The 24568-nt window shown below is 40.9% G+C and overlaps 1 protein-coding gene across 1 annotated transcript in view; it reads left to right on the top strand.

Annotated features, from left to right (window-relative positions):
* TKT (transketolase) overlaps nucleotides 1-24568 on the top strand; it is a 28252-nt gene continuing 3684 nt past the window's right edge. The window contains exons 1-12 of the mRNA XM_055804433.1: nucleotides 1-295; nucleotides 5342-5459; nucleotides 7004-7117; nucleotides 7788-7885; nucleotides 9555-9746; nucleotides 10569-10687; nucleotides 12412-12605; nucleotides 13201-13365; nucleotides 14665-14821; nucleotides 21184-21314; nucleotides 22667-22750; nucleotides 22930-23023. Coding sequence (XP_055660408.1) covers nucleotides 189-295; nucleotides 5342-5459; nucleotides 7004-7117; nucleotides 7788-7885; nucleotides 9555-9746; nucleotides 10569-10687; nucleotides 12412-12605; nucleotides 13201-13365; nucleotides 14665-14821; nucleotides 21184-21314; nucleotides 22667-22750; nucleotides 22930-23023 — 1573 coding nt within the window. The 5' untranslated portion in view covers nucleotides 1-188. The remainder of the gene's footprint in view (nucleotides 296-5341; nucleotides 5460-7003; nucleotides 7118-7787; nucleotides 7886-9554; nucleotides 9747-10568; nucleotides 10688-12411; nucleotides 12606-13200; nucleotides 13366-14664; nucleotides 14822-21183; nucleotides 21315-22666; nucleotides 22751-22929; nucleotides 23024-24568) is intronic.

Below are 24568 nucleotides of genomic sequence, written 5' to 3' on the forward strand. Positions count from 1 at the left end.
GCGGCGGCGTGGGCAGGCCGGGCGCAGGCGGGAGGAGGGGCGCCCACCCGCCCGCTCTCTCCGCCCCCGCCGCACGGCTCGGCTGAGGCGCGCTGCCCACAGACCTCGCGGAGCGCCGCCGTCCGTGCCTAGCCCCGGGTGCTGCCGCCCTAGCCCCGCTGCCGCCGCGGCCCTCCTGTTTCGCACACATGGAAGACTACCACAAGCCCGACCAGCAGACGCTGCAGGCCCTGAAGGACACGGCCAACCGGCTCCGCATCAGCTCCATCAAAGCCACGACCGCGGCCGGCTCCGGGTGAGTGAGGCGGTGGGCTGCGCCGCGGCCGCGCACCGGCGCCGCCGTGCGCCCGCCCCTCCGGCCAGCCGCGCGCCCGCACTCCGCATCTGTTGGGCGGCGGGGCCGAGGCGCGGTGGCGCTGGGAGGGGTAGGGCCGGGCCGCCCCGTTACTGGCTGCCCGGGGGCACACCGGCGGCTCCCGAAGGCAGAGCACCCCCCCCCGCCGCAGCCATGTGCGGGACCCCGAGCGGGCGGCGGTGCCGGGGCCCGCCCGTGTCCCCCGCGGCTGTGCCCGGGGGCTGAGGCGGCCGCGGGGCGGGACGTGCGGCCGCGGGGATGGGGAGTCCGGGCGGGGAGGGGACACCGCAGCGGTCACGGCCGCATCCCCGGGACACCCCCCCCCCCCCCCCCCCCGCCCGGCACGTCGGGGGCTCGGGGTGAGGCCGAGCGATGTGCAGGTGCTCCGTCGGGAAATGGCGGCCGCGGGCGAGGTGCGGGGCTCCCGCGGCCCGGCCCGGCCCAGCCCAGCCCGGGGGCTGCAGCCTTCTGGCCGGCCCGGCGGGTGTTGTGACTGCGGAGAGCGGCCGGGAATGCTAAGTTGATGCAGGACTGAGAACCAAAGAATTTGTGCCCGAGGCGCAAGCCGTTTCTTTTTCATTTCGTGCCCGTCAGTTGGAACTAATTCTGCACAGAATTTCAAGTGAGCCCAAGCGGGATTATCTGTGAAATGCCCGCGGTCTCAAATGGGCAGTTTATTCAGGCCTCTGGACAGGATTTAGCGTAGGCTCTGATGTGTGCAGATTCCAGGGTTATCCTTCCTTTGATCGTGCTTTACCTATGGAAAAAAATCTCTGCAGACAATCCACTTTTATTCACTTAAAATTAAAGCTATTTTTTCTGCTTGTATAATGTATTTCTGTGTTTCCATATAGAGTACTGCCTTTTTTTTCTTTCTTTTTTTTTTTTTTTTAATACCCATCTTGTTTCAATTTCCTCCTTTGGACCTCTTTGAAACTGGCCATGGTTTTCAAAAAAAAAATCAACCGAACAAACCAACCTTGAAGGAATCCTTTGGATGCTGGGGTTTGTGTGGAGAAGAGTGGTGTGTAAAATATTTTAAAGCTGCTTCTCTGACTTGCCTTAGGCTTTCCACGCTGTGTCTGGCATGGGCTGCCTCACATGGCTCTTTCTCAAAGCATACAGAAACTGAACTTTACTCATACCTTTTGCATACAGCAAATGAAAATGCTGCCTTGGTTCTTCCTGTAAAATGGAGCGTTGGGACACAGGGAATTTCTCAGCTAGCCATAGGAGTGGTTTTTACAAAGCCATGGCTTGTTTGGTCCAGTCTGGAGAGCGAAGTACAGGTTACCTAACAACTGCTCTTTTAATTCTTCATCTGTTTCAAAGCCATAATATACAGGCAGTATTACACAAGCCAAGCCTGTGTGAAATTGTAAGAAAAATTGTGCTAAACCTTCTTAGCAGAGCTTGATCTTCGGTCTTGAGCTTCTAGGGTGCATTTTAAGCAGGGCACACAGATGTATAGTATTGGTTGTTTTATCTACAGATAAAACTATGTCTCTGTTTTGTCTGATGTGCTGTTAAAGAGCAAGGATCTTGCTGCAGCCTTTGCTTATTTTCTGTGGTCCATGAAGTTCAATAGTAAAGTCATTCTCCCCATGCTGATGAAGAAACAGTAAAAACAGTTTTACTCAAGCTTTTTATTCCTGGCTCATCTGTGCTACAATACTGAGTACTTCTTGCACAAAGGTGTTTCATTAATCACTCCAGCTTAACCTAGCACTAGAGTTGTGTAGTCTGAAATTATTACACAACATGATAATGAGCAGATTATGAAAGATGCGCTCTGGAGGGAAGATTCTGTTGAGAAGCCATACATTTTCTTTCTTAATAAGATTCGGTTGCTAAGATGATGTTGTAGTAATGTGCCTAAAAGAAAAAGACGTTCACAGTCTTTTGCGGTGTTAGGCAAATCACATACATTTCTAACACAGCTACACTTTATGAATGTGTTTTCCAAAGCCTGAATGAGACAGTAAGCTTTGCCTGAATTGCTGGTATCCACCAAGAATGTAGAAGGATGTTTGAATGCAAGTTAAATTTAAATAGAAGCTTACAGTTCATTAAAAAATTTGTCATGCTTGCACTGATGTTAAGGAAATTTGGGTTTGTTAAAGGTGTAGTATGTAAAACTGAAGGAAATACTTGCAATAAAAGCACTTCAGACAAAAGAGGACCTGCCAGCTACTTTCAATGAAGTAATTTCTGTAAACTTGCATATATTGCAACACAAGTGGTTTCATGACAGATCTGATACATCAGTTCTTGCAGTCTTTACTTGTACTAACTTTTGTTGAAGAAAGCTACGGCCTTTTTCTGGACAAGAGCTAAAAGAGCAGGCAGTCTGATCCTCGATGCTCAAACATATCGCTTTGAGTACTTTACCAGCTGTAGTGGAAAAATTCAGTGAATTGGAACAAGATTTTGTGCTTAAAATGCCTTAGGGGAGGGGAAAAAAAAGTTAGTTGTCAAGATTGAACATACTTGCTTTTGGACGTGGAAGAAGTTTTTCTTCTAGATAAGTAGTGCAGACGTTTTAATCAAAACTGGTAGTCTGTTTTGTAGCTAATGATAAATTTCTGCAGTTTTGAAACAGTGCCAGGCTTCCTAGAATTAGATGGTTAAATTCTTAAAAGTGGAACTTGCAAGAGTTTCTTAAGAGGCAGTTTCATAACGTGTGGTATGATCACATTTTGCACATTTTTGTTTTCCTTCAGTTTTTTTAGCTTTTTTCTTTCATTCAGTATTCCATCTTAACATTTCACCACTATTCTTTTTAGCTGAAATGTGTAGATATGTGTAGATGGAGCTAACATAAAATGATGCAGAGTAATTAAAAGAAAACTCTTAACTACTTGGAGTAATTATTTTACTCTTGATTTGTGTGGATCCAGGGTTAGAGTATTCTAATATACTTTGTTTTGCCTTTTCTTACTAAAAGGCTATATTTGAAGGTTAAGGCAGTTCATCGGTAGAAGCTATCTGGCAGAGAAGCATGTTAATGGACCACCACTGCAAAGTTCTAGGTTGTTTGTCAATCAGGAGCTCAGCGTGGAAGATTGTGTGCAAGTAGTGGCAGTGACTTTCCTTCTACGAGTAATCCAAATACACTTTCCTAGGATTAACAAGGAATTCTTTCAACAGAACTTAATAGAAAAGTGTGAGCTGATAGAAGACCAGTAGTTGTAGCCTTAATAAGATGACTGTATTTAAAGAAAATTGTGTAGTTGATTTTTCAGTGATTTCTGGTATCTGATATGTAGTTAAATTTTGGTTATGTTAGTAGGAGATCATTCAATTAACCTGCAGTTTTAATAAAAATATTTTTTTTCCCTAATTTTCAAGTAATTTATTAAATTTTTCTACCTTTTTTTTTATTTCCACATGCTACCATTTTAGGTTGTTTTAAACTTTTTTTACCAAGACCAGGAGTTCATAGAAGTATGGTTAAGTATAAAGTTAATGAAATTAAAGGAATGAAAGCTTTAAACAAGCATGTAAGGCTTATTGATTAACTCAAATTTATAAATATTTACTAATATGTTTGAACCATGGTTTAAAGCTAATTCTTTTGGTTCCCTGTGTGTGAGTACTTACAAAGGGATGGACACTAACCGTAATTGATATTTTGCTAGTGTTTTGCATGTTTTTATTCTCTTATTGCAGCACTGTTGGGGATGTTGGGAGGGAAGGTTTATTACTACCAGAAGAGAATATTTTGATTAGTTCTAGTGAAGGTGGTGTCTAATCCTAACATGCATGGTAAATGTACATGTGGGAGACGAAATGTGACACTTTCATAGTAAGTTTGTCCTGTTTTACAAGTAGGGTCAAATATTTTATAAGAGTATTGTTTTAAAGATGAAAAATAAACATTTGTAGAAGAGAAGGTGAGATGAGACTGCAGGTTATTTTCAAAGCTGGTGAAGATTTCTGTAGCCATAACCTTTTTACCGTTCATTATTCACTTTCCTATACTTCAGTAGCAACCACTGATATCAAGAATTATCCTGTTTATACCAGTAACTCTGGAAAATGCTACTTTCCACACTCAGTAAAGGTTTTTAAAGAGCCTCCTTACCCCTTTTAAGCTTTATCACAAGTGAAAAGCCAAGGCTGATATACTCAAGTGGTCAGGTGGTGCCATCCCTTCAAGATGCATAAGAACTACAGTGATTGTTATTTAAATGACAGTAATATAGATGAATAAAAGTAATTTAATGCCATTCTATTACACTTCAAACAAATTATGTACCTTGTCTTGGAATAACTCAGTATTTGCCACTTGTAAATAACCCTTTTTGTGCAAATTTATATTTGCTTGTCTAGTTTCAGTAGAAGATGAAATACAAAAATTGTACTATTTAATGCCCTCTTTAGAAATCAGAATTCTAGTTCTGTCTGTTCTAGCATAGTAAAATAAAATGGTACCTATGTTATACAGTTGTAAACATTCCAGAACTTTCTGCAGAAGTTAATCTTGCATTACCAATCCCTGCCTGTGCAGTGGGGCCTGAACAAGTCATGATGCCATGCTTTTAATTCCTTCACTCAGTGCGTGGCTAAAGTACTGTGGAAGGCTGTCTTCGCTTCCTCTGCATCAGTGTGAATTTCCACTGTCAGCTAAATTAGTAGAGTATGATTTCAGGTACGGATCGTACTCCTTCCAGTGCTTCATAGTCACCGATTAGGGTGGTGTTCCTTCGCATGAAGAACAGAGAGCTCTAAAAGATGTGTCCTTAAGCTGTCACCAGGGTCTATTTTTTAAGGTCCACTTCAACTAGATAAGAAGGCTTCCTTTGTCTCAAAGTACAACTAATTGGCACCGGGGTAATGGTAGATGGGATGGGTTATCAAAAACACTTTAAGAGTGTATTTTAATGCTGAGGAGTAGCAGGCTGGTAAACTGATATTTTAAAGATGCAGTCCTGAGCAAACAATGATGAGAAGTGATAATCTTGGGTCTGTCTTGACTTGTAGCCACCCTACATCATGTTGCAGTGCAGCAGAGATTATGTCTGTGCTGTTTTTCCATACCATGAGGTACAAAGTGCAAGATCCCAGAAACGCCAGCAACGACCGGTTTGTTCTTTCAAAGGTAAAATAACTTTTACGCTATACTGTTGCAGTCTGCTGGTAAAGAGTTGTCTGTCTGTAAATTATATAGACTTGTCTTCATACTTACTTGTGCTTGCAACTACACAGAAGTCTATTGGAAATATTTGAGAGCTTGGAATTTGTCTACTTCAGAAAGACAAATAAATACTGGGTTAAGTTGTAGCATAACTCAAAAATACACACTCAGTATAATGTGTCTTGGTAAGTCTTAACTTCACTTTGTTAAATTGTTTTAATATTAAATAATAAATATATTGTCTATAAAATTTATCAAGAAATATTAACATCTGTTTTATTTTGGCATAACCGACTTTCTACTGAGTAAGTTGCGGTTAGCTTTTGTGCTCTACTTGTTAAATGCAGCCATGCTGTTACGCCTGCAGTCATGTCACAATGTGCACTAATTACTGTCAGCTTTTCAGGGAGCATTATATGAAATAGTTATGGTAGGTTAGTGAGCAATTTGCATTCCTACTGTGCCAGTATGATATTAAAGTCAATGCTACTTCTGAAACTGTTGTGGTTCAAAAAACACATAAAACCACAGTCTGGACTGGCCATTAGCGTTTCTATCCCCTTTTGCATTATGCCCTTGCAAATCACAGGGACATTTCAATCATATGACATAAAGGCAGTTGAGGGGCCTTCAGAAAACTTAATGATGTAAAAAATGGCAGATGAAGTACTCCAGTGAGGCGTTCCATCTTTGAGTCTGAGTTCCTCACGTGGTTGCTTACAGTAGTGCTGCATAGCTGATGGTGTATATCCTTGCATCGGATATTATAACTGTTGGCACCTCTGACTGCCGTTCTGAAATAAGTGATTGGATGAGAAGCAAGGAGCTAATGCTGAGGTGGTAAAGTAACGAGAGAGTCACTTCTTCGTGTTTGCTTTGGTGCACTCTAATTAATCAGGGTTTCTGTCTGGAGTTGCTAAATGGCTTCAAATCTCTGCATGCTTTTTTGACTCCTAATGACTCCGTGGGTGAATGATGGCTACTACGTTGCAGTTGTCCGCTTGGACGTGGCTGCAAGAATCTGAGTGTATAAAGCTTAAAATTTTGCCTGTTGTCACTCACTGCATCTTACCTTGAATACATATGTATTGAATGGGGTAACACTTGCTCATCCGTTTACTGGTTTAGTGAACAGTGCTCTGTTCTTGAAACTGGTACCTAAACAAATTGAATCGTTTATTTGGATACCAAAACTACTTTTTGGAATTGGACCTACATGGCTGAGAGAGACCTTCTTGCTCTTCGGTGTTGATTTTCTCAAGGACATCCTAAATAGCCCTCCAGAGTGCTGCATTCTTTCTGTCTTAACTGTACTCAGCTGTCTGGGGTACTATAAGCAGGGGCACGGGGGACTTGGAAACAAGCGTCAATGTGAATGTTGCATGTTCGGGGCCTGCTTAGAGGACATAAGAACCTGATTCCAGGGTTTGTCAGCTTTGTAGAATTTTGTCTTGATACTAGCATATTGTGAAACCTGTGCTTTGCTTAAGATTTATGTTTCTCTCTAGGGTCATGCAGCACCAATTTTATATTCTGTTTGGGCAGAAGCTGGTTTTCTACAAGAAGCAGAATTACTGAACTTGAGGAAAATTGATTCTGTCCTAGAAGGACACCCAGTACCAGTGAGTGTTCATAACCTTTGATATAAAAAGTTGTTTTCTGTAAAACAGGAAGTGTATGTATTTTGCAGCAATTTGTGTTTGCCAGCTACAGTACAGGAAAGATACAGACTTATAAGAAGGATGATGACACTTACATTATATATAAGGCTTCACAACTGGATCAGTGTCTGTGTTTGAGCATGTAAAAATTAACTTTATAGCTGTTGTAAAGTTCCCCTACAGTCCTGTATGTCAATGTTTTTCATTTAAAAAAAAGCTTTATATAAAGTTCCAGCATGGCTTTTCTCATCGTTAAGAAGCTTTGAGGTATTTCATAAGTTTATATCCAGTTTGGTCACCTCATTGGTCTTTCCGTTCCCAGGCAGTTGTTTCAGTTGATTCTTTTTTACACAAAATCATCAGTTCTTAACAGTTGCCATCCAAGGCATAGCTGAGAAATTCCTGGGCCATAGGTATCATTGCCTTCAGAGAGCCTAGTTAGCTTGTGACGTGGATCGTCAAGGTACACACGTTGCAGGGAAAGGAGAACAGGGCAAGATTTGGAGGGACTTGCACTATATTGTTATAGCCGACAAGCTGAATTTTGATGTATGTTGAACCATTTTCTAGCACTGGAATGTGGTTCCTCTATTTCTTAACTGTAAAATAATTGTTGCTCTTTTGTTCTCAGAGGCAAGCATTCACTGATGTGGCTACTGGATCCCTTGGTCAGGGTCTTGGTGCTGCATGTGGAATGGCATACACTGGCAAGTTCTTTGACAGAGCCAGGTAATTCCATCTTCATATTTCATGATTATAGGCATTCAATAGGAATATTCTGTGAAAAGAAATTGTATTCTTATCTCAATCAGGAAAAAAAACCCAAACCTCTTTTATTCTGGTCTCCATTCCCAAGTCTAATTTCAAATTCAGGTTTTTCATGATAGATTACTAGCCTGATAATTACAAAGTCATTGCTAGTGAAACTACCGATGGTTTAAAGATTAGCAAGAATTAGTGCATATGCATGTTCCTTTTGTAACTGACAGCATTGCAAGGTGATGTTCCTGAACAGAGAAAACAGTAAGTCGTTAGAGCAGCTTCTTAACTTCCAGAGAGTAATAGCCATTGTGAGACTGGTATGTATCCACTCGGCAGAAAGATGCAAACTAGAGATGTGTCTGTTCAAAGTCAGATGACAAATAATGGAGAACATGTATCTAGATAAGGAACTATTATGGTCAATAATAGAGCCATTGAATCATAAAGTAGGGTTTCAAATTGTTATCAGAAAGGCACTCAACTCCATAGAGACAAAAATGACTGCTTCTGCCATTTGTTTTGTGCACAGGAAAAGTAGATGTCTGAAGGCAAATCTGTATGAGGGGGAAAAATAGCCTGATGTAGTTGATATATTTTATGTGACAGTTCTAGTACATTCGAGCATAGGCTGCCCAGTTAATGTGTCCTACACTTCACTAACTTGAAATCATTTCTGTAAAAGATGACTTGGTGATTTTAATTGAGTTTAGCAGATGCTACGTGTGGAAAAAATCTAACCAGTGCTTACATGACGGAAGAAAAAGGTGGTCTTGCATGCAATACTGGGGAGCAGCTTATGTGGAAGGAGTTCAGATTTAGCTGTAGGCAGGTGGGATTCAGATCAGAAGTCTCTTATAGCTTAATGTCTAGTAAAAAAAAATCACTAACAGCCATCTTGATTATTTTCTTTTAAAATTATTATTTGAAGGCTAATATACAGTTATTTTAAAATTTTAATACATAATGAACATTTACAAAGCTTTGTCATCCAAAAAAAAAAAGAGAATGGTAATAAAAGAAAAATACAGCAGCTGAGTTCTACAGAGATCAGGCAGTACTCCTGCTATCTGAATTTTACCTAAATACAAAGCTTCAGTATTTGGAGAAATAGTCTACAAAGTCCTATCGTGCTGGTTATCCTTTTTCCTGAATTCTGGATTTGGTTATGTAACATGTTTTAATCGATACTTGAGTTCATCCACAATTTATAGTTTCCTGAAATTAAATTATTGTTCATCCTTCCAGAGAGTATATGGTAGGAATGAGGAAGCAGACGGTAACCTTTCATGTATTGTTAGTGATCTTGCTGAGTCACAGTGACAGTGTTTAATGGGCCTGTTCATTCAAGCCTTGCAATAGGAGGCTTAAGGTCTGATTTTTTTGAGACAAAGGTTTGAAAAGGAGTACAGTATTTCTCATCTGGTTTGTTTTTTTTTTATGTGTAACAGCTCAAAAGTATTTTAATTTGTCTCATGTCACATACAGTTATCTGAGGTGAATGCATTCAGCAATGGGGGTTGAGTTTGGGATAGGAAAAGCAGTGAATTCTAACTGTGAATTGTTGGGGGGAGTTTGTTCTTGATTTAATTGTGTTTACACATTAATTTTATTTTACTTTATTGATTTCTTCTTGTAGCTATCGAGTGTATTGTCTGCTAGGAGATGGAGAGCTATCTGAAGGCTCTGTTTGGGAGGCAATGGCCTTTGCTGGGTTTTACAAGCTAGATAATCTTGTTGCTATATTTGATGTTAACCGTCTTGGACAAAGTGACCCTGCCCCTCTGCAGCATCATGTTGAAATTTACCAGAAACGCTGTGAAGCCTTTGGGTACGTGATTGGACAAGTTCATTCTAGTCTCTCATTTGAAACTGTATGTTTTATTTGCTTTTCAGAATTTTTCAAATGAACTTTTAGCTCTAAAGGATACCATCACCAAGAAAGATGGTCTTTCATAATGCCTGATATTGGTCGTCTTTGTTGGTACAGCAGGAAGATTTAAAGTGGCAGAATTTTTTGTTTAAAGGAAAAATAAAAGGACTGCTTACTCAGATAAATTTCTTAGAGGATCTTAAAGCAGTTTTTATCACATTAAATACAGATTTTTAACTGTGTGACCAAATGTACTGTCATAGCAAGCAGATCAGAAAAAAAGGCATGGAAACGGCTACTTGTACAAGAATTATGTATTGGCTTTCAGTTAGTTTAGAAATGTATATTTCTATGTAGATGCAGAAATCCTTGATAAAGAACTGACAGATACAATAGCAGCCATGCAAATTGTGCTGGAGCATTTTTATGTTTTAATCAGCTGTGATTGTCAATTTTTTAACTGATTTCTGGATGTCTGATTTCCTCTTGTAATTAGAAAAGGCTATTAATCTGAAGAAATGTAGGATAACTCGGTTATCTGTAGGCTGAGAATTTTGCTAGCAGTTGTTAATTCCTCTGTGAGTCATTTTGCATTATAAAAAAGGGACTGATATTTTAGTATATCAAATGAATGCTAGTTCATGTTTCTGGCATACTTTGGGTCTTTTAAAAAGACACTGCATTGGAATGAAGTTAGTATTCGTTATTGTTATTGCTAACTACCAGAGAGCGTCACATGCTAAAACCCTTTAGAAACAGTTGATCTGTTTGTGTTCTTAGCTGGCATGCTATCATCGTTGATGGACACAGTGTGGAGGAACTTTGCAAAGCCTTTGGCCAGGCCAAACATCAGCCAACAGCTATCATTGCAAAGACTTTTAAAGGCAAAGGCATATCAGGTAAGAAAACATCTATTCCTTTGCATACACATATGTATATAAATAGTATGTACATAGTGCTGCAATAAAGGTGCAGTCATTAAAAAATACAGAAGTTTAACATTTCATTTGGCATCCTGTCAGCTTTTTGCCTTGATCGTACTACCACACAGTCTGAAAACTCAGTTTCACCCTATATTTTTTTCCTTTGTGGCCTTTTCTTATGGCGGATGTTAAATTGATGCTTCATAGGAAGCAGGCAAAGATGTGGCTCTCGGTTCTTCACATTATCCAGCCATGTGCGGTTCTGTGTTGACTGGGCTTTTACAGATCCCCACTTGTAGAGTAGAATTTCCTCTGCTGTCAGCTGTGCTTGAGTTGTTACTCTTTTAAAAGTCTTTTCCAGCCTGGAAGATGGGTGGGGGGGTGGCGGGGTGGGGTATTGGACCATATGGCTTTGTCTTGAAAATTGCCCTAGCAAAAGAGGGCCACCTTGTTGGCTTGCTGTTGATCCCTAGACTCACAGAGACTATGCTGAGAAGGGAGTGACTTTGTCATAAAAACTCCCTGCTCCTTGAGTTGCAATTAACTGGGTCTGCTTATTACCAGCCAGGCAGTATGCACACACAGAAAACGAGGAATTACTGCATTTACAGTTTTGACAAAGCTGCATGAGGTGTGGTACATAAGCTACCTGGTAACACTACAGGTTATTTCATATGATCTGATGTGGAAGTCACTGAGATACAGGATACAGTAATCCATAGAAATGATTTCATAGGTTAGCAGCTGTTTGAATTTTGGAGTTCATGATGCCTCTTTAAGATCCTTTTGAAGTTTTCACATGGTGTGAAACTTACCTAGTTGTCTAGGGGACAGATGTGCACCAACACATGCAATAGCATGCAGAAAGTCTTTCAAACTCTTTATACTTCCCAGCAGCATTAATGCTAAGAAAATTATTTTGGTTCTTGCAAGTGAGATGTGTGCTAGCTACTGAGCGTTCTATGGATTACATTCTGTGTATCTATTCTGTGGATACAGTGCATATTCAGCGTGTCCAGGGTTGCCATGATTCTGTTCAGCTCCAGTTTATTAGAGGCACTCTGCTAATCTATCTTTCTGACCACATAAATATTAATAACAGGAGTGAATATCTTCATTCCTTTTCATTGAGTAAGCAAGCAAGATTCATTCTTCTTAGTGACTTACTCAGTGAAAAACAGCATATCAGCCAGAGAGGTGATTTTGCTGTTAGTGCCAGGTGCACAAAGATGAGAGTCATCACAAGCTATTAAAATAAAGCTGTAAAATGTCAGGTCTTGTTTGAATTAGCTTGCTTAACTGTTGTTCGAAATTCATCTGAGTTTGTTTAATTAGGCCCGACTATTGAAAATTCATGTTAACTGTTCAGATTGATTACTGTTTACTTCTTGCCACACTTATGGACCACGTCTTTTAGTTGCCAAATCATAATCAATTTCAGTAGAAGATACTGGAATTTCATCACTAGTTTGGACTATATGGAATTTGACTATTTGTGTTAAGTATTTAAACATGTTTGTCTTAATGCAATTTAAATTAATGGTAATTGTTTACAGTGGGAATAATAAAGAAGTTCTTTTCTTGGAAGACTATACTAGACTGTCATGCTCCACTGCACTTTTATCCGAGTAAAATCTGCAGCTAAGATCTTAAACAGTTTTTATATTTTTGTGATTTGTAATATAATTTTAAATACACAGGTGTTGAAGATAAGGAAAGCTGGCATGGAAAGCCCCTTCCAAAAAACATGGCTGAACAAGTCATTCAGGAAATAGATGACAAAATCCAAAATAAGAAAAAGCTTTCTCCAGCCCTCCCGGAAGAAGATGCACCTATAGTAAATATTAGAAACATTAAGATGCCATCTCCACCAACTTACAAAGTGGGAGAAAAGGTATTCCCTTCCTTTTTCACTGTTTGTCAGATAACTTCAAAGTATGAGGCTGTTTAATGGATGGCTGGAAGTTCTGTGTTTTTCCTTTGCCACGATTTCAACTACCCACCTCTTCTCTCCTAGTTTGAGAATCCTGGTACATCTGTTGTGTGACACACAGACATTAAGCTCACTGCGTATTGGAAGGATATTAAAATACAAAGACTCACATAACTCCATTTCATGATCGTTACCAATCATTCAAACTATTTTATGTGTATTTAAAGTTAAACTCCACGAGGTTCAGTGATTTTCCATGATTGGAAACCAAGGTTTTAAAAATTCCATAGCTGGATTGGTAGGGAGTTGCTAATTTCAGCACAGATGTGTGTCCTGATGCTTCACTGTGTTTTTCTTTTTTTGTTTACACTTAGGAATGTCACTGTTCTTATATGTACTTTTGATACTGCTAACATAAATTTTTTTTCAGTTGTCTTGCGTGTTGTGGGGTTTTTTAGTTGTGTGTGCATGCACTCATGGAAAAAACAAAGAAACAAACAAAAAGCTTCTAGGAACAGGAAGTTACAACAGTTCTGCTGTATTTTTCTTTTCCTAGTGGGCTACCCGCAAAGCTTATGGTGTTGCACTTGCAAAACTGGGCCATGCTAATGATCGAGTGATTGCTTTGGATGGAGACACAAAGAACTCCACCTTCTCAGAGCTTTTTAAGAAAGAACATCCCAGTCGCTACATTGAATGCTACATTGCTGAACAGAACATGGTAACTGGTCTCTTGGCTTTATGAAATACTGATATTACACAGCAATATCAGACCATTCACTCTGAGTCTTCACAGGGTGGGGTTTTAATTTGCTGTTCATATGTATATTTGTGGATATGTAGACTTACTTATTTCTTGGGGAAAAACTAGGCTATGACAAAAGCTTACAAATGTAATATGACAGGAGTGCTTCTAGTAATACTTTCCTAAATCCCCCCTCTTTTTCTTTTTAGTTTTGCGGTCATATTGTCTGTATTTCAGCAGTACACAAAGAGAAGGCAACATGTAAACAATAATACCTTCCACAGGTATTATTTAAAAAAAACCAGTAATACCTTCCACAGTCTGATTTGTAGAAATTTAACTCTGAAAAGACTTTAGGTTTGGTTTCTTTTGCTTCACAAAAATGGAATGTCACAATGTGACAGTGAGTTCTATGCTAGACTGGGGTATGAAGATGAGGACAGAGAAACAGTTAATAAATGTAGCCTGATGACATTTGTACAGAACTGAAATAATTTGGTAACTCATCTGTTTGACTAAGTCTTCAGTTGCCGCCCATATGGATTCACTGAAGCAAATGAAATTAAAGACACAAATTCAGGCAGAAATTTGCTGTTGTCTTTAACAATTTATAACCAAAGAACCCATTAACTGTCTCTTGCAAATTTTATACTAGGGCAGTTTTAGGAGCTTGAGTCAGGCATTTTGGATTTATATAAGCTTAGGAGAAATTTGCACGAATGAAGAGCAGAACAATTTCTGTGTAAAATAAATGTACAGGGTAATTGTAGCAATAAACAACTTTACGACTTGTTCTAATTTCCATCTTGCTGAAGAAGGGCCCTTTTAATAAATACCAGTCCAAATCACACAGGTAAATCCATTCCCACTTAGTAATGGTAATTTTTGTCTGTTGGGGATAGAAAAACCATGTCTTTGGACTGAAAGTGTAGGCCTTTGATCCAGGAAAAGGAGGAGGGGGATAAATCTTAAAACTCTGTGAGTAGCTGCTCAGAGCAGATAAAGAAAAGAAGCTGCCAGTAAGGATCAACAATAAGAGCTATCAGTTGAGGCAAGGAGCAGAGAGATGGTAGAGGGTAGATACTGGGAGAGAAAGGCGCTGCCTTTCCTTTTTGGAAAGGCCAATAATTACAAGCAGGACTGGACAGAGTGATTTTTAATCTGCATTGAGAGCTTCTTCCTAAAGTTCTGCAGTAGGAAGTCCCACAGATGATCTTTTGGAAGTAATCGATAAACAAGGAATTCACTGGTTTTGTACAATCTCCCTCTTTTCAGGTGAGCATTGCAGTTGGTTGTGCTACTCGTGACAGAACCGTTGCTTTTGCCAGTACCTTTGCTACCTTCTTCACACGGGCATTTGACCAGATCCGTATGGCTGCCATCTCCGAGAGTAACATCAATCTCTGTGGGTCGCACTGCGGTGTTTCTATTGGTAAGGGCAGCCTGGGCTTATTTTTCAGCGGTTCTCATCCATTTAGTGATAAGTGTCTAGCAGCCAAACTGATAATGCTTTGTGGAGACAATCAGTGATATAGCTGTATAACAGTGGCACCATTTAGAGGGAGAAGTCACATTTGCAGTTCACTTCCATCGGATACATTGTTGTATTTAGAAAGAATGAGAAAGGTTTCATGCCTTCAGGAGCTCATCTGCTTTTTTTTTTTTTCTTTTTATCAGTTTGGCCTGCTAAAAGTAGGACTTTACCCCGCAAGCTTTTCTGCTCTACAAGTAAAGCAATATGAAGGGATTGGATTGAAAGTGAGGAGCTTAGGTTCCTTTCCGTGTTTGCAATTGACATTCTCTGTGATGAGAGTAGTCATGTGCTTACTGTACCTTTATTTCCCAGTCCTTAAAATGAGAAACTAATGATACTTATTCTTGCAGATGCTCTTGTTGACCAATCTCAAAAACACTTTACAAGAGATAAATATTTTTGTTTTATTATGCCTTTGAAGATCACCAATTTGAAAAAATTGCATCTACTTATCTCAGTATTTCTTACTACTGGAGCAGTTGATGTGTTGATTAAAAAAACCTGAAGCCTTAGAAATACTAATGGAACAGGAATTGTGAGACTGTTACGTAATTCAGGAAACTGAATCATCGGACATTTTGGATTGGAAGGGACCTTTAAAGGCCATCTAGTCCAACCCCCCTGCAGTGAGCAGGGACACCTTTAACTAGATCAGGTTGCCCAGAGCCCCATCCAACTTGACCTTGAATGTTTCTAGAGATGGGGCATCTACCACCTCTCTGGGCAACCTGTTCCATTGTCTTACCACCCTCATTGTAAAAAATGTCTTCCTTATATCTGGTCTAAAACTACCCTCTTTCAATTTAAAACCATTACCCCTTGTCTTATCACAACAGGTCCTTCTAAAAAGTTTGTCCCCATCTTTCTTAAAAGGCCCCTTCAGGTACTGGAAGGCTGCTATAAGGTCTTCCTGGAACCTTCTCTTCTCCGGGCTGAACAATCCCAAGTCTCTCAGGCTGCCTTTGTAGGAGAGGTCCTCCAGCCCTCTGATCATCTTTGTGGTCCTCCTCTGGACTTGCTCTGACAGCTCCACGTCCTTATGTTGGGGGCTCTAGAGCTGAATGCAGCACTCCAGATGGGGTCTCACCAGAGTGGAGTAGAGGGGGAAAATCATTTCCCTCAACACCTGCTGGCTGTGCTTCTTTTGATGCAGCCCAGGATACAGCTGGCCTTCTGGGCTGCAGGCGCACATTATTGGCTCATGTCCAGCTTTTCATCCACCGGTACCTCCAAGTCCTTCTCTGCAGGGCTGCTGTCAATCCCTTTATCCCCCAGCCTGTATTGATACCAGGGGTTGCCCCAGCCCAGGTGCCGGACCTTGCAGTTGGCCTTCTGGAACCTCATTAGGTTACATGGTCCCACTTCCTAAGCTTGGCCAGGTCTGTCTGGATGGCTTCTCATCCACAGGCCTGTCAACCATACAACTCAGCCTGATGATGTCTGCAAACATGCTAAGGGTGCACTCAATCCCGCTATGTCATTGAAGAAGATATTAAACAGTGCAGACCCCTGGAGGACAGCACTTGTCACTGATCTCTGTCTGGACATTGAGCCACTGACCACCACTACCCTCTGTGTGTGACCATCCAACCAATTCCTCATCCACCAAACAATCACCCATCCAATCCATCTCTCTCCAACTTAGAGAGAAAAAAGTTGTGGGGAACTGTGTCAAAGGCCTTACAGAAGTCCAGACAGACAACACCTGTAGCTCTTCTCTTGTCCACTGGTGTAATCACTCCGTCATAGAAGGCCAGTAAGTTGGTCAGGCAGGACTTGCCCTTAGTAAAGCCATGCTGGCTGTCTCTGATCACCTCCCTGTCCTCCATGTGCTTTAGCATAGCATCTAGAAGGATCTGTTCCGTGATCTTCCTAGGCACAGAGATGAGGCTGAAAAGTTGGTAGTTCCCAGGGTCCTCCTTTCTACCCTTTTTAAAAATGGGTGCGGTTTTTCCTTTTTCCAGTCATTGGGGACTTCACCTGACTGCCATGACTTTTCAAATATCGTGTAGAGTGGCTTGGCAACTACATCAGCCAATTCCCTCAGGACTCTGGGATGCATCTCGTCAGGTCTTTTAGACTTACGTATGTTTAGGTTCCTCAGGTGGTTGCAAACCTGATATGCTTTTACAGTGGGAAGGACTTTGCTCCCCCAGCCCCTGTCTTGCAGTCCATCCACTCAAGAGGTGTGGGAAGAGAGGTTGGCAGTGAAGACTGAGGCAAAACACTTGGTTACTTCAGCCTTCTCCTCTTCTGTTGTTACCAGTTTTCCAGCCTTGCTCATTGAGGAGGCCTATGCTTTCTTTGTCCTTCCTTTTCTGGCTGACATACCTGTAGAAGCCCTTTAATTCTTCCCTATATCCCTTGCCGAGTTAGCTCCAGCTGTGCCTTGACCTTCCTGACCCCATCCCTACACAACTAGGCAGTGTCCCTGTTCTCTTCCCAGGATACCTGTCCCTGATTCCACTGCTTGAGCATTTCTTTCTTGCCCTTGTTTGAACAGCAAGCCTTGACACATCCATGCTAGTCTCTTGCCTTCCTTTCCTGATTTCTTACACCTGGGTAGTGAGAGCTCTTGCGCTCTATGCAGCGTATCCTTAAAGATCTGGAGCTCTGTTCTGCTCTGTTGTCCCTGAGGGCAGTTTCCCAGGGGGTCTTATTGACTTAACTGCTTAAAGAGCTGGAATTTTGCTTTCCTAAAATTCAGGGTCCTGACTTGACTCTTTACCTAACACGTATCCCTCAGGACTGTGAACTCCGCCAGTGCATGATCACTGCAGCGCAGGCTGCCTCCAACGTTGACGTCACTGATTAGCTCACCTGTGCTGGTGACCAACAGGTGCAGTAGCGCATCCCCTCTGGTAGGGCTGTCTATTACCTGGCTTAAGAAGTTACCCTCAGTGCATTCCAGGAGTCTCATGGATTGTCTGTAGCTCACTGTGCTTCTTTTCCAGCAGATGTCAGGGTGGTTGAGGTCCCCCAGCACAGGAGCGTGATGGCCTCCTGTAACTGGAGTAAGAAGCCTTCATCAATAGCCACCTTCCCCCCTGCCCCCGATCGGGCAGCCTGTAGTAGATGCCAACCACAAGGTTCCCTTTGTTACCTCAGTGTCTGGGTCTTACCCATAAGCTTTCAACTTGCTCGTGGCTGTTCTTCAGAGACAGCTCGTAACGCTCTATCCGTTCCTTGATGTAGAGGGCAACGCCTCCGCCCTTCCTTCTGAACAGCTTAGAGCCATTGGTAGCCACACTCCAGTTATGGGATTCATCCCACCAAGTTTCTCTGATGGCGACTAGGTCGTAGCTTTCTAGCGGCACAGTGGCTTCCAACTACTCCTGTTTGTTGCCCATGCTGCATGCATTGGTGTAGAGGCACTTCAGCTGGGCTTTCAGCCAGAAGAAGTTCCTTTACTTCCTTTGAGGCATTTCACTGGTGTTTCGCTGCTGGTTCCTATCACCTCAGGAACCCCTGGCTCCTCTCTGGAAGACTTCAAGTATGCTACGGTGTAGCTAGCACGTCTCGGAGCAGCAGGCTGAGGGCCCTTGCTAGCAGTATCTTCTCTGGTCTTTACTTCCCACCCTGTTTGGTACATGTCAGATCATACCAGGGTTTGATTTTGGTTTGAGGGAGGGAGGGAATTGTGTTTTTTTAATGAAATGCATAGACAGCACTCTTAAAAACAGGAGCAGACTTGCATACCGAGAAGGAAAATGCCAGTAGACATTCATGCTTGAAAAACTACTAGTTATTTATAGGGGAAAAGAAAGAGAGGGAGAGCTGACCATTTTTCAGTTGATTTAATCGTTTTGACTAGCAGTATGGTTTGTAAGAGGGTCGGGGTTTTTTGTTTAAAGCAAAATAGTTAATTTGACCTGTAATATTGGTAAAGATTTAAAGGTGCTTCATAAATGTGTGTAGTCTCATCCAGAACTTCAGGCTTTACTTGCAGTAGTATAGAGTATGCTTTAGTAGTGGAGACTGTAAGTAGAGTATATCAGATTATGGCATGTGTATGTCATTAAGAGAGGGATTCTATTACAAGCCTCTTTTCTTTTTAAAATCAGTCCTCCCATCTCATCGTAGTCAAATCCAGTTTTAAGTGTTTTAGCAAGCAGCAAAGCGTGTTGGTGCAAAAGCCAATTAGCTTTGTTCTTTGCTCATTTAAGAAGATAAAACTCCTTTGGGTTACCTGAATTGTGTCCTAAAACTACACTTCCAAGTTTCAATTTTCAGCACTTGAAATGTTCTTCTGAGAGCTATGATTGTGAAGTGCATAGTTAGATCTATAAAGTTGTTATAAATCTGATTCAGGCCTCAACCCTGATTTTCAAAAAAGAATTTGGATCCAAAGTTTTGCAACTGAGTTGTAAAAGACAGTAATTGAGAGAAATCCTTTAGCAGTTAGAAAATTCAATTTTAAATGAAAGGGTATGAATTAAGGGTACTTCCTGTTAGAACTTTGGCCCTGCATGGAATTCAGAATCCTAACTGGATTTGTGGTCAAAATTAAAGTTTTATGTATGCAGTTCTAGGTAGACCTGGGCTTCTGCTGTATTGAAATTTGGATCCGTTAAATTTATGAGAAATAATTATCACAGTGACCTTCTGAACTTGTACTAAGTTCACTTCTAGACCAGTGGTTGCTGATTGACCAAAACGTCTAATGAAACATTGTTTTCAAGGTCATAAGAGAGTAATGGAAAATCTATATTTTCCAAACTGAACATATAGGGAAAGCAATCATAGTGTATGTGTGTCAAAAATAGAAATATTGGTTAATAAAACAACCAGTTTTATACTCTAGACATGTGATACTGTTCATATTAAGCACTCACATTTTTTTGTTAAGCTATAAATGTGAGTTTTGCAGATGTAATTGAAAATTACTCTCTTTTGATCTGTGTTACTCTAAAACCACATAAACCAGGATTTTCTAAAAGATGCACTTTCAGCCAAACTCAAATTAGTGCTAGTCTGTAAATTACTAGTACAAACTGTGAACACTGGTATTATTGGCACCACATTAGCAGAAGCAGGACAAGCATGAGTACTCTCTTTACCTTGGGTAAGATTCTGATTCAGGTACCTGCTAATTTTGTTCTTTATAATTTCACTTTTATGTATACATTATGCGGGTGCATTTTAGGAAAGGAAAACACCCATTGAGATCCCACTCATTCATTCAGAGTGCATACAGATTTAGAAAATGATGTTGAGAAAACTTTTTTTTCATGTCGTGACTGAAAGCCGAGACACTTTTTTCCCTGGTTCATGCTTACTTTATTAGTAATGTATAGTGGCAGAGTTCAATGATTGATTTCTCTAACATGTTTAAAGTTCTTCAGAGTTTTGTGCTGCTCTCATGAAAATACTCTCCTCCTTCCTCATGAGCTCGTCCTTCTTGAGTAACAGGTAGTGGGTGCATGTGGGAAGGCTTATTGCCCTGCTTCTGCTCTGCAGGCTGTGACATGACTGGATTCAGAACTCTTTGCATGGTTAGTTTGGAACAGTGCCATTCCCAAAGCACCCTTACATAAGGTCATTGGGGTGGGGGGTGTTGTGGTGGTTGTTTCTTTAACTATGGAAAATCATGGCATCCAGCACATGTTCTGGCTAATAATTCTCTTTTATAGATCTGCTGTTTATGCCATAAGGTGCTTGAATTATTAAATTAACAACATGAATGCCCTCTTGCTCTTTTAAAGACTTTTTATAGTATTGAAATATACATACCCTTCATTTAATCTTGAAATGAGCCTAAGAATTTGAGAGTAGTTGCACTAAGTGCACTCTCCATTTCTGACGGAACACATGCAATTCTCATTTCACATTTCCAGCAGTTTAAATCTCAAGGAACACTATTGACAAGTATAAATTTTGCTTGTGCAGCCTCAGTACATGTAAATCTGAAGATGCTCAGTTATCTTGTGACCCTCTTTGAATCTGTACCCTTCCTAGTTTGGTTGTCTTCCTTTTGTATTGCTTTATTGCTATAATTTATTTTCTATTTTTTCTTTTTAACCCCAGTTCTCTTTCTTTTTAGTCTCGTTCTGTCTTTATTTACTGTTTAGATGGTTCCAGGTTTAAGGAGAAGATGATTCTTTTCTCTAAGCAGGTAGACTTGCATGTCCAGTGTGTGCCTGGTTTTATATACTTTTTTTTTTTTTTTCCCCCTGGTTTACATTGAACCTCACCGCTGTATTGAGTGATTGTCAAAAATGTGCCCATACTCTTTTGTAACCCTGGTTTAATTCTTTCAGGTGAGGATGGGCCATCTCAGATGGGACTGGAGGATCTGTGCATGTTCCGAGCTATTCCCAATGCCACTGTGTTTTACCCTAGCGATGCTGTAGCCACTGAAAAAGCAGTGGAAATAGCTGCCAACACCAAGGTTTGCATCGCAGTATTCCTGAGCCAGAGGATAACTTCTGTTTTGTACTACTTTTGTTGCTTCTGGCATGTTTCTTGCATGTTCCTACCCACATAAATTCTTTCAAAGGCTCCAGCTTGGCAGTGGGAGGTTTTCTTTGCATGGGAAGGTTGCAGACATTCTGTCCAGTCTAGTGCAGAATGAAGTCTGGAATGCTGTGGGCCAGATTTGGGGAGATGTAAATGATTACACAGCAATTGCAGTTTGGGTCTAAATTGGCTCAGAAATAAGGGCAAGTGTAACTCATATTGGTCTTTAGCAAACTTATAGAAAGTACGCGCCTAGTGTGATATCTCTGGGGTCAAAATTGAAGCTGGATATGGAAAGATAAATTTATCTTGAGTATTTTGATCAGGTGCCTGTATGTGAAAGCTCAGGAGTCAGGTCCGCTGTAAGTCTTAAGTCTGCAACTTTTGAAGCTACTGAGATCTGGTGCTTGTACTAGCTGACAGTCTCAGTGGTCATCGTCTGCTCCTCTGTTGCCAGTGATGGATTGCAGTTAAATTGGACTGTGGCTGAAGATGAGTAAGACTTTGCATGTAGCCCTGACAGAGTTTCTGGTCTCCCTGACCTTCAGCTAATTTGGCATAGCAATGCTCAAACATCACTGGTAACATTGAGTCGGATCATCTCCTTGATTGGTACTTCTTTTGGCTGCCGGAGGAGTTTACCTTGAGAAAGGCACAAACAGTCTGAAAAATTTCAGTCTTGCTAGTACAGCTTTTAAGTGGAAGTGTGGGGAATTTTCGTATGTAACAAATGTGATGAGTGGTTTGTGAAAAAATGGAGGGGGGTGGAGGAAAGCAGTGTAAGATGGTGTGAGGGAGAGATTAGATGTAAGTACTGGTTTGTTACTTCTTTTGGAAGGGCATTTGAACACTAACTGATGGAAAGCATTTTTCCTTGCTTTCAGCTGAGCATTTCTTCTTTTGCTTTAAAGTCGCTAGAGTAAAATTTGCACGTGTATGGCAAAGTTCTAAGATTCTAATTAACTCAAGTAGGATTCTCCAGTTCCACAAGAGAGCAAAAGAGAAATAAAGATCTTGGAATCAGAAAGAAAATAGTAAGTTATCAGCGTGCTCTAAGAAGAGGTTAACTGTCTTGTAATGTGTGAAACAACCAGCTGTTGAAAAAGGACTAATGGGAATTGGGGGTGAGGGGTGGGGAGTTTACTCAGTAGAACCAGAGTTAACATAGACGGGTGAAAGATGGACAAATAGAAAAAAAAATCAGTTTGCTTCATAGGGTTTGCAAACTAGAATGTCAACATATTTCTGGTTTTGTAACTTCTAACACATTTACTTCGGAAACAGGGCATTTGTTTCATAAGAACTAGTCGTCCTGAAAATCCTGTCATTTACAACAACAATGAGGACTTCCATATTGGTCAGGCGAAGGTAAATATTGCCTAGATAAACAGAATTTAAAAAAAATACGTAAAGTTCCTCTTGTAAAAGTCCTTTTCCCTCTAAAGCGTTCCAATACCAAAGATTTGATCTTTTTAATAAAATCTACAGAAATTTTAGCAATATCAGTAAGATTTATCATTAAAAATATGTGGAAACATTTTTTGCAGGTGATTCTGAAGAGTAAGGATGATCAAGTGACTGTGATTGGAGCAGGAGTCACTCTGCATGAGGCTCTGGCTGCAGCAGAGCAGCTGAGAAAAGGTGATCAAATTATGGGTGGTTTTTCCCTTTATCATTTAACACAGCAAAGAAATCAATAGCACTCAGCCTAACTGTTTACCCTTTGTACTGGTAAACATTAATTAAAATGTTTCAGTCAGCTAGTCACTTGCTAAGCTGATACAGTGCAACATAGTATGTATCTGCCTGTCTTGCCTAATTGTTGAGGGTTTAGCTTAGCATTAGTAGCCATGAAAATTGCCAAACTGATTAGATCAGAGTCTCCTTAAAATTGCTAGTCTGTCTGAAGGTGTGCTGCAGGCCGAAGGTTAGCAGCACGTAAGAAGCAGGAACACCCCTTCCCTGGCACATTGTCTGTGCGGGCCAGGGTACCAACACAACACAATGCATCAGGCTGGGGCCGGGTAACAAAACACAGCTTGCCAACTGAGCCACAGCGGCTCTGTGTGCTCTTACACGGTGCTGTTGATACGCAGTGCCTTTGTGTAGATACGGTTCACTGCTTTTTTTTTGTCTTTTTTTTTTTTTTTTTATGAATGAATGGATATATCAGCTTTTAACTAGCGTGGCAGGCAATAACTCTGTAGTGCTCAAATGCACTGACATCTCACAGCGAAGATAAAATTCCTTCAATGAAATGAGAAAGAAACCATCAAAAATCTCTCTTGAGTCAGTAGCCTGCACCCAGGAAGAGATTACAAATAGAGAGAATACAATTAATGCCGCCCGTGACTTACGGGGTAGCATTGTATGCTGTATCAGGGTGGACACATATTTTATCGTGACCTTGAGCCATCAGGTTTAGGACATTTTCAAAGTTGTATTTTCAGAACTGTTGTTATTTTTCTGCATTTACCGTGTTTTGCAATGCTCTGCTGATCTTGAAGTATAAATAACCAGCTATGGAGAGATAATAATCCCTTAGTGTAGAGGCAGTGCCTAATACCTAAAATACATTGGGCACTAAAGAGCCTGCAGTCAAAAAACTGTCAACATAACATAGGGCTTCTTTATGTATGGTAAGAGTTGACTCAGTGTTCTGCTAGCCAGGATCAGACAAAACCTCATGTAATTTGCTATTCTTTATAAACAATCACCATTTGTACATAGCTTTAACAAGCCATCTGAGCGTGCTTTATGATGATTCTGGTTTTGATGCCAACCTTAAGGGCACCACGATCAGGACTGAGGCAGTTCAAATAGGCATACCTGATAGGTGAGCAGCCTGTGATGAAGAAATCAGAATGCCGACAGACCGAAGAAGCAGGAGGAAATTGTGTTTGGCTTGACAATAAAGTTAAAGCTAAAATAAAGGTGCGGGGAAAAGAATCTTGATTGGCAGTCTGAATGACAAAGATTTCCTGGTGACTAGGTTCTGCTCTTACCTGTGGGAAGGCCAGTTATATTGCTGTTTTGCTGACAGGCACTCGTAGTGGTCTGTGGAGTGGAATGGATATCACTACCTCACCAGGTGCATGAAGAAAGAGTACATACACAAATTAGGGGGTTTTGGGTTCCGTGGTAGACAAGCCATAGGTACAGGTAGCTGGGACTTAGTGCAGGCAG

The sequence above is a fragment of the Falco peregrinus genome, chromosome 5 (genome assembly GCF_023634155.1).
Source record: "Falco peregrinus isolate bFalPer1 chromosome 5, bFalPer1.pri, whole genome shotgun sequence".
NCBI lineage: Eukaryota > Metazoa > Chordata > Aves > Falconiformes > Falconidae > Falco > Falco peregrinus.